The sequence below is a fragment of the Urocampus carinirostris genome, chromosome 19, assembly GCF_059441175.1.
Source record: "Urocampus carinirostris isolate Australia breed hairy pipefish chromosome 19, RoL_Ucar_1.0, whole genome shotgun sequence".
NCBI lineage: Eukaryota > Metazoa > Chordata > Actinopteri > Syngnathiformes > Syngnathidae > Urocampus > Urocampus carinirostris.
Genome location: NC_142367.1, coordinates 22,310,707 through 22,321,277, shown reverse-complemented (window position 1 = coordinate 22,321,277; position 10,571 = coordinate 22,310,707). Strand labels below are relative to the sequence as shown.

The following is a 10,571-nucleotide window of genomic DNA, read 5'->3' as shown; positions in this document are numbered from 1 at the left end:
GTCTAACTCTCTCTCTCTAACTGTCTGTCTAACTCTCTCTCTCTCTCTCTGTCTAACTTTCTCTCTAACTGTCTAACTGTCTAACTCTGTCTCTCTCTCTGTCTAACTGTCTAACTCTCTCTCTAACTGTCTAACTGTCTAACTCTCTCTCTCTCTCTGTCTAACTGTCTAACTCTCTCTCTCTCTGTCTAACTGTCTAACTCTCTCTCTCTGTCTAACTCTCTCTGTCTAACTGTCTAACTCTCTCTCTAACTGTCTAACTGTCTAACTCTCTCTCTCTCTCTCTGTCTAACTCTCTCTCTCTAACTGTCTAACTCTCTCTCTCTCTAACTGTCTCTCTCTCTCTCTCTGTCTAAATGTCTAACTCTCTCTCTCTCTCCCTCTCTCTCTCTCTCTCTGGCAAACGACAAAAAGATATATATATATATATATATACATATATATATATATATATATATATATATATATATATTATATAAATATACATAAAGATTATATTATATCTACAAATACTACAGAATAGTACTATTGAAATACTCCAAAACTGCAGAATTACTACAAAACGAAACTAAAGTAATGCTATAAAATACTACAGAACACAACAAAATCCTACTGCAGGAATACAAAAAAAAAGAAAGAAAATAAAATGAACGAAAGTAATACTACAAAACTAAATATTCATGGTGTGCTTAAAACAACAACCTAATATAGTATTTTGTTTTAATTGCGTTACAAATCCAATTTGATGAAACGAATAGATTTAAATACAAATATAAAGAAATATAATATGTGTTTCCGTTGTGCAAAGGTTAGGTGGAGAGGAATGGGCGCCACCAGGCTGAACCTGCCCAATACACACCACAGGAAATAGCGCCCCCTGCGACCATAGAGCTTAAGGGATCCCATTGCATAACATATAGATGTATGCATGAATATTTATTCGTAAATGGCCATATCTTTAAACCCAATGCGGCCCCCAACTTCTGGGGTGCAGGTAAGATTTAGCTTGCAGTATCCGTTTCTCTCCACTAGAGGTCAGTCTTTCACCAGGCAGAAATCACGACTCGACTGCCGCTTCTTTGCAGAATACTAAGCACTTGTCGAAATTGAACACTTTGCAAGTGTTAGTATAACAATATCGCACCCATCCCTATCAGTGTGGATGAGCCTCCCTCAGGTTCCTTTCCTCACACGGTTAGTCTGTGCCTTGAGTAACCCCCGTTAATAAGTGCGTTAGTAATGAATAAATGAAAGGATTTTTCTTTAAAGTAGTTTAAAAATATACATGTAAATATTTAACATCGTATAGTGTTGGTGCAATCGCATTTTAGGGTAAAAAGAAAAGAGGAAGAAATATTTGAAAATAATTTCTATTCTTAACTGGTTGATTTTGTTGCGTTCCACCTTCCTCTACGGGGGAAGAAAGGGAGGGATGAAGAGGGGGAAAGAAAGCTAGATCGAATGAGGAAGAGAAAGATAGAGCTAACGGGAGAGAGAATAAAGGGGAAAAAGTGAAAAGGCAAGATAGAAAAAAGAGGAGGATAGAGAGAGAGAGGGAGAAGTGGAGAAAGAAAAAGAGAAAGAAATAAAGCCAGAAAGAAAAAGAGAAAGAAAAAGAAGAGAAACTTTCATTTCTCTTTGTCTCTCTCTCCTACTCTCTCACTTTCTTTCGCTTTGCTCTTTCCTTGACACTGTCTCTCATTTATTCTATTTTTTTCTCTTTCTCTATGTCTCTTAGCTCTCTCTTGCCTTCTCATCCTCTCTCACTTTCGTTCTATCTCTTCACTCTCTCTTTTTAACTGGCTGTCTCTCCTCTTCTTCTTACTCTGCATCTCTCTTTCAAACAATCTCTTCCCGTTTCTCTCTTTCTTTCATTCTTTTCTCGCTCTCTTTCTCATCCTCTTCCACTTTCAATTTCTCTCTCTTTTTTATTCTCGGTCTCCGTTTTCTTCTATTTTTGTCTCTTTCTCCAGGTCTCTCTTTCTATTGTTGTATCTCTGTCTCTCTTTCATCGCTGTTTTTCTTCTCTTTCTCTATGTCTCTCATTTTCTTATCTTTCATTATTCTTTCTCTTTCTTGTCTTCTCTCACTTTCTCTTTGTTTTTCTTTTCTTTTTTCTCTTTCTCTATGTCTCTCTTACTAAGATTCTCTTTCTGTCACTCTTTTCTCAATCTCTCTTTTATCCTCTCTCGCTTACTTTCTTTCTAACGTTTTCATTTTTTCTCTTTATGTCTCTCTATCATTCTCTCTCCTATCTTTCTCTCTCTTTTTAACTCTTCGTTTCTCTTTTTTCTCTTTCTTTTTCTTATCTTTCTCTATTATTTAAGCCTCTCTCACTTTCTCTTTCTCTTTCCAACTACTTGTCTCTGTTTTTTCCTCTATATGTCTCTCTTTCTAACATTCTCTTCCTGTCTTTCTTTTTTTCCCTTATCTTTTTCGATTTTCTCTCTCCCTCGCTTTTCGTTTCTTTATTTCTCTCCAATCTACTCATCCAGCCCCGTGAGTCTTATCATCTACCTCAAATGAGTTCGAAACCCCCTTCTCTGAGGAATTAAAACACATGGAAACGGTTTTAGTAGTCGAAGAGGATTTCGTCCCACAAACGGGGAGTGAAAATACATCTTCAACTCGAATATCGGTATTGGTCACCAGCAGTCACCAAAATGGTCTTTTTTTTCTCTCCAAATTAAAAGGAACTCGCTGACAATGACACGCAGTCCGAGTATTGGGAAAGCCCAGGATATCTCCACTGCTTTGCCACTCATATATAAATATAAATGCGGATGTTTGACATTTAGTTTGCTCAATCAATCATTTGCGTGCACTTGAGGTCACTACTCCAAAAGACATGAACGTCCTGATGGGTGAGTTGTGACGTCATACCGACCGTCTTCTTTTCATTTTGTTTTCACTTTAATAACCGTCAGACTTTTTAAAGGCACGTCGAATTTCGATTTTATGTTGTATTATCATTATTATTATTTATTGTAACATTTTTATTTTTTAACAAAGATCCGATAGCGGCGATCTTTGACGCACGATTGGCAGATAGTGATAGCAATTCCGGCTCTTATTAGAGAATAGGCTATTCCGACTCGGCTCACTAAAAAGAGCCGGCTCTTTCATCTCGCAAACGGCTCTTCGGATTGATTTTGCCGCTTTAATCCGGATATGATCAATTATTATGTGGCATTTTGCACGAAATGATTTCGAAAAGGCGAACTAAATTAGTAAAAAGACCCCAAAAGAGGACATATAAAAGAAGAGAGAGGTAAAAGATAAAAAAGACAAAGAAAAAAAAAAAGATAAAATAAGAAAAAACTAGGATTAAAGAAGAGATGAGAAACAAGATGAGGAAAAGAAGTAAATGAAAAGCTGGAAAAAAGACAAGAGAGAAAAAAAGACAAAAAAAAAGAGTTTTGAAGGTTTACTTTGGATGGTAGATTACCAATAATAATGAAACATTATTCACAAAATAAATTGATATTTAAAATGAATTTTTGGGGTTTTTGGGTCAATTTATATTTTTGGGGGATATTTAGTTGGTCGTTTTTTGTCATATTTGAGTCATTTCTCGGTCAATTTTTTGTTTGTTTTGGTGTCATTTTTGTGTGATTTCTCTGGTCATGTTATGGGGGTTGTGTTTTGGTCATTTCTTGTCGTATTTTGGTCGTTTCCTCATCAATTTTTTGTCCGGTTTTTTTTGGGTCGATTTTTGTTTTGTTTTCTTAGGGTTGTTTTTGTCCGAATTTAAAACAGTTATCATATTTTGTTCGTTTCCTGGTCAAATTTTGTCAATTTATGATCTTTAAAAAAAAAAAAAAAAAAAAAAAGTTGGGGGGTTGTTTCTTGTCAGAATTTGGTCGTTTTCTGGTCAATTTGACCAATAATTTAAGTCAACAACAGGGGAAAACATTTTTTTTGTAGTTTACTGTGGGAGTTTTTTTTGGTTGTATTTTGTTGTTTCCTGGTCAATTGTTGTTCTATTTTGGTGAATTTTGAGAGGTGATGTGGGGCATTTTTTGTGTGTTTGTTGGTCGTTTTTGTCCATTAAAAATATATATATTTAGTCATATTTTGGTCGTTTCCTGGTCAATATTTTGCTTGTTTAGGTGTCATTTTTGTGTGTTTTCTTTGGTCATTTTATTGTGTCGTATTTTGGTCGTTTCCTCATCCGTTTTTGTTTGTGGTTTTTTTTTTTTTTTGGGATACATTTTTGTTTGTTTTCTCAGGGTTGTTTTTGCCCAATTTTTAAACAGTTCTTATCATTATTTGTTTGTTTCCTGGTCAATATTTGTCCATTTTTGGTCCTTGTAAAAAAAAGAATGTTTGGACAATTTTTGTCTGTTTTTGATTGTTTCTTGTTATAATTTGGTCGCTTCCTGGTCAAGTTGACTAACAAATTTAACATGGGAAAACATTTATTTGTAGTTTACTGTGGGGGTTTTTTGGGTTGTATTTTGGTGGTTTCCAGGTCAATTATTGTTCTATTTTGGGTGAATTTTGAGAGGTGATGTGGCGATGTGTTTGTTGGTCGTTTTTGAGGTTTGGTTTTTGTCCATTTAAAATAAGTATTTCTTGTCATGTTTTGGTCGTTTCCTGATCAATATTTTGCTTGTTTTGTGTCATTTTTGTAATTTCTTTAGTTATTTTATAAGCGTTGTGTCGTATTTTGGTCGTTTCCTCGTCCATATTTGCTAGTGTTTTCTTTTGGGGTCCATTTTTTTGTTTTTCTTGGTTGTTTTTGTCTAATTGCTAAACATTTCTTGTCATATTTTGTTTGTTTCCTGGTCAATTTTTCTCCATTTTGGTCTTTTTAAAATACATGTTTGGACAATTTTTGTCGGTTTTTGGTTGGTACTTATCATAATTTGGACGTTTCCCGGTCATTTTATCAACAAATTTAGAGTCAACAACATGGGAAAAAAAATATATATTTTTTTAGTTTAATGTGCTTTTTTTACTGGTTCTATTTTGGTTGTTTCCTGGTCAATTATTGTTCTATTTTGGTGTGTTTGTTGGTCGTTTTTATCCATTTTTTTTAAACATTTCAAGTCAACAACAGGGAAAAACATCTGATTTTGGTAGGTTTTTTTTGGTTGTTTTCTCGTTAATATCAATTCATTTAGGTGGGTGGGGGACGGGGGTTGATTTTTCTGGGGTGTTTTTGTCATTTTGTTCGTTTTCCAGATAATGTAAATCAGAAAAATCAAAGTCAACAAGAAATCCCTGGAAAAAAGCACATTGACCTATCACAACAAGTGAAAGTGTCTTGAAGAGAACCGGCTCTTGACAAGCAGGGAGCCGACTCCCGTCGTCCGCTTCCAAGAGCCGTCTCATAGAGCCATTTCGTTCTCGAACGACATATCACTATTTGCAGCTACTTCTGCCTGGAAGACTGCACAGCATTGGAGAGAAGCCAAAGAGTGTGTCGCACGCAGCTAAAAAGTCCACATTTTTGTTGTTTTTCAACAGTTTTCGCTGTGCACTTTTTCCACATGGCCAAGTTTGCCGGCTCGGCGCCTTTACCGGAGGTGCGTGCACTTGTTGACGGGGCGCAATTCCAAGCCTTAGTTCGGAGGAGCCGCAGTTTAAACGAGAAGATTTTGCTCGCCATTCCCGATGCGTATAAATCCAGCATCCACACCGAGGTGAGAGATTTTACGCATTTTTTCCTAGCTTCTACGTTCATTCATATTTGACTCAAGTTGCGAGCAGGTTGCATTTAATTGGATTGTCGCACACGCAGCGGCTAAAAAGGCAACTAGGCATTAATAATCGAGTTGTATTGAATCGAAAAATGGATTATTCGCCCTTCTGCTGAGGGGCTCATCAGAAGTCCTACGAATAAAAGAATAGGAAGGAAACTGACAAAAAACCCTTCCATTTGCAAAAGAAATGAACAATATTTTAAAGAAATACTTTGAAAATTCAACACAATAGATTTCCTTAATTTTGCTGTTATGATTCCCTTTAAAAATAGTTAATAACTTAAGATAAATCATTTATAGATGATTCCAAGTGGCATATAACAGGTGGGGTGTTAACTATGACTAAATCCCCTAACCCTAAATCTTTGAGTTCACGATTTTAAGACTTTGGATTTAAGACAATGAAGGCCTCGTTTTTAGAATCATGAATTCAAGGCCTTTTAAGACTTTTCAAGGATCCGCTGGAACCCTGATTCTATAACAATTCACGAAATCATTTCAATTGAGCAATTAGAACAAAACTGCCCGCTGAAGGTTAACTTCCGACACGTCTTTTCTCCTTTCCTCACCTCAGACACTGAAGCTGAATTCTTCTGAAAACGCTTTGCTCGTCCAAATAAGATACAAGATCAACTTCCCCGACGCTCCTGTGCTCAAAATTTCTTCGGGAAAAGTTCAGTTGGTGAGTGTTTGCTGTATGTCCAATTCTAGCATGAATACACTTAAAAATAACATTATTGTCCTATTCTTAAGAATGAAAGTTATTAATTTCCTCAGTATTGTAAATTCTGGACGACAAGCCACAATTTTTTTTGCAACCTTTTTAAACACTGCGGCTTTAAATACGGTGAGGCTTTTTCTTCTTTTTTTCGTGATCGTAACAAAGAAAATGGCAGGCTGAATTTTTTTCTATCATGCGTGCGCTCTAAATATAAAACACTACAGTGACGTCTGAAAATATTGATGACGCCCTTCAAGAGAAAAAAGTTTTTGCTATTATTCATATCAGGAGCAAAACGAGAGGTCTGACAGTACCTTACTCAATATTTACAATGTACTCGCTTTACCCATAAACCAAATCCTCAATTTATTCATCCGAATCGAACAGCAGTGAAAGTTATCCATCACAAACGCTTCACTTCTCTTCCCTTATCATCAGTGTCAATGTAATGTCACGGACGTTTCCTTTAATCCTCAAGGAACGATGACAAGCAAATGCAGCAACCACCACCAACAACATAAAAAGACATGTCTGTGCATGCATGCCAAGATTACTGTTCTACAGGTTACACTTACTCTTTTACTGATTTAAAAAAGTATCTACTGCTTTTTCAAATTCAAACAATAACAAAAACATCTTGACTCAAGACGGGTATTTTATTCTACAGCTGCCTTATTTTGAAGCAAATTTAAGTTTTGCGCGTGAATTAACCGCTCCAACGTTAAAATAGTTTTTGAATGTATATTTAGATTAGATTAGATTGAGATTAAATTAATTGGTCCCTGTAAGGAAATTCACTTCTACTAACAGTACCGGGGGAAATAAAAAATCTTTACCTTACAAAAAATAAAATAAACAAGCATACATGACAGTAGGACAATGAGGGCAGAATAATGGGTCAGAAAGTGCCGATAACAAGCAAATGCAATTTAGTCCATGACTGCAGCAACCTCCACTGACAACAAAGACATGTCTGTGTTGCAATCTGGCACTATTCTCCGCACTATGAATGCCCTGGCGCTGTCATCTGAAACTATAGGGCGCACATTTTACTTGGTTTTCTTCTGACTGCTCTTGATATGTGCTTGCTTTTATAAACGCCATCTTGAATGGTAACATGATACAAAATCACAAGACATATACAGCTGAAAACGGCACCAGCTGTAAAATTTTAAAAAATGACGTGAATGACTGTGCCTTAAAAACCAGTGAGGCTTGTGCAAAGAAAAAAATGAATTTTGTTCTTGAATGTAATCAGGTTGGCTCTGTTGTCCGGAATTTACAGTAACAGAAAAAGTTTTGGCTTGTTTCAGGAGAGCAGCCTGATCCAAACGCACGAGGGTCTGCAGCTGCACCAGGCCTTGCTGAGCCTCATCTCAACCCAGATCGAAAACCCACAGAGACTGACTGACCTCACTAACACCGTCCGGGATCTCGCCAATCAAATTGGAAAGGTAGTTTCAATTCTCTTTCTCGCTTCTCTTTTTCTTTCCCTCCCTTTTTTTTTTTAAATTGTCCCCTTTCATTCTCTTTCTCTGTACGTTTCCTTTTCTTTTTCTTCTTTCTTCCCCCTTTTCCCTCTTTTTCTGTCTTTCTCTTCTCTCTTTCTCCTTTTTCTATATTTTTCTTTTTTTCTAGCTTTCTCATTCTTTTTTTTCTTTCTGTCCGTCTCTCTCCCTCCCTTTCGCTCTCTCTCTTTTCCTTATTGTTCTTTGTCTATGTCTTTCTCTTCTTTTTCCCCCTCTCTCCTGTTCTCATTCTCTTTCTCTCCCTTTCTCTTTGAACCACTAGTTCAGCCCTGAGGAGGAGGTGTGTTTTCGTCCAGGCTCAGACCTTACCTCAAGTCTTTGTTACAAAAACAGGCTATTAATTGTTATAAATCAACTCTCCTCCTCCCGAGTCCTCCAAAATAAAAAATGAGGGCTCGGTCCTGCAAAACGAGCTAAATTGTTGGGCTGGGTGGATATTTCAAGCCCCGTCTTACCTCTAGTCAAGATTTGTGACTTTACTGTTGACATTTCTGCCGATCGACGTCTTGCAGATGCTGCGAGCTCTCCCGACGGATTACGTCCCGCAGACGACCCCGAACCCGGTGACTTTAGACCTGCAGGGGGACTACGAGGTCCAGGTGGCCACCCACCTGGCTCTGGTGCAGCTCCGTTCTCTGGGCCAGGATATCCGCCGCTTCCTCAGGGGTCTGGACTCGAGCCATGAAGAGGGATCAGACACTGATCTGCTGACAGAACTGAAATAACACTTTTTGGGGGGTTTTAATATATGACGGAAATATTTATTGATCGAATGAGCGATTTATTTTTTTATTTGCGTATTTATAGTTATGTATTTATTTATATTTGGTTGAACAGCTAAGATGACTTGTCGCATGCTGCCTCGTGTCTACGAAAATGTCACCGTTTGCCTGCGTTATGCAACTACTTTGTCGCAATCTTTTAAAATACTAATCTCGAGATCAATTACGCACTCGATTTTGAGAATGAACGAGTTGTTTTTACGAGACATAAGAGGGCATGGCAAAATACTAAGTTCAATCCAAGTTGAAATCTTTTATTTATGGAATATTTTTATATGCCTGTAAATGACGTTATTTATAATCTGTCCTTCAATAAAGTGTTTTATACAAATTTGCCTCTCCGATTAGTCTTTCTAGGTGGACATGATAAAACTACACAGCATAAATAAGAAAAACTGGTGGATGTAATCACTTTATGTATTATTTTTCTATTTTTTTAGCCTTTTGAGACATTATGTGATTAAAGACTATACAAATACATGTGACTCACGGTAGTTATATACATTAAAGGATTTTATACGATTGACTACAAAGTACACGTAATCAGTTTGATGCAGTAGAGATATTCACTAACTGTTTTTATTCAAGGTACATTAAGTTAGGCTGTGTGGAATGCATCAGACGTATTTCTGATAACAGAATTCCTGTGAGTGCTGACGGAGAAGGCCAGACGTAGAAGGGCAGACGTCGGGCGCTGCTGGTATGCCGAAATTGCGGAGCCCAGCCGACACGCCCTCATGTGAGGGGAATACCAATAAAAGAAAGCCAACGTTAACTACAGATGACACATAGCACATAGCCAATGGGATGTCTTTTCTTTGTTTGTGAAATGTATAAATGATCCGGGGAAACTGGGAGAACGCAGTCCCCTGTTGTTACACTTAGGTCTTCTGTTAGGAACAATAAACATGCATGATCCTTCTGGTCATTTCTCTCTAAAAAACGAGCGCGCATAATTGTTGGATGAATGTGGGTCGTGTTTGATTAATGGAGTCAGATAACTCATTTGAACAATTTGGTCAACGGTACATTTTGATAGGTAAATTCCCAACAACATCAAATGGATAAAAAGACAAAACAATAAATGAGCAAAACTATCAAATATGACAACAGTTATACATTTGGTAAAAATAATTCCTAAAATGAGAAATGGATAACAAAAAAGCCATCATGTTATATAATGGCTTTGCAAAAAAAAGAATGGAAAAAAATCTTAATTTGAAGAATTATTTTTGAGTAGTGTTAGAAAATAACTTTTTGTTATTTCAAATACTAAAAAGATATTTTGAAAGAAAAACCAACACAACAAAAATGTTAAAAGTTTGAACTTATGGAGTAAAATAAAAAAAGGATAAATATTAGGTCAGGGGAGTTTTTTAACACTTATTAAATTTAGTGTTCAAAAAAGGGGCGTATTGCTTTTCCTCGATTCTGAGTTTTTTTAATTAAGCAATTTTATGAAATTAATGTATTTATAAGAGCAGCACAATAGTGTAGTGGTTAGCACGTGTGTGGCACAGTTCTAAGGTCATGAGATAAAAAATTCCTGTGTGGAGTTTGCATGTTCTCCCCGTGCTTGCGTGGGTTTCCTCCAGGCACTCTGGTTTCCTCCCAATTTCCAAAGACATGCATGTCAGGTTAATTGGCCGGTCCAAATTGTCAAGTTGTCCACTGCCCACTGGGATGGGCTCCAGCACCCCCGAGACCCTACTGAGGATAAGCGGTGAAGATGGACGGATGGATTTATAAACAAATCTAAAATAAGATAGAACACATGCATGTATATGTCTCCATATATATTAATTCATAAACTCAAATCAATTTTTTT

At 36.8% G+C, this 10,571-nt stretch overlaps 1 protein-coding gene across 2 annotated transcripts; it reads left to right on the top strand.

The window, feature by feature from the left end:
- The first annotated feature begins 5,336 nt into the window (after positions 1-5,336).
- Positions 5,337-9,068, top strand: LOC148347733 (uncharacterized). 2 transcript variants are annotated; one of them, XM_088323723.1, is made up of 4 exons: positions 5,363-5,651; positions 6,286-6,393; positions 7,746-7,886; positions 8,474-9,068. In XM_088323723.1, exons 1-4 carry the CDS (start codon positions 5,499-5,501, stop codon positions 8,684-8,686), a joined length of 615 nt encoding a protein of 204 aa, XP_088179849.1. In that variant the 5' UTR covers positions 5,363-5,498; the 3' UTR covers positions 8,687-9,068. The 2 variants fall into 2 exon arrangements, with proteins under 2 accessions (XP_088179848.1, XP_088179849.1); XM_088323722.1 differs by lacking the exon at positions 6,286-6,393 and having other exon boundaries at positions 5,337-5,651.
- The last annotated feature ends 1,503 nt before the right edge of the window (positions 9,069-10,571 follow it).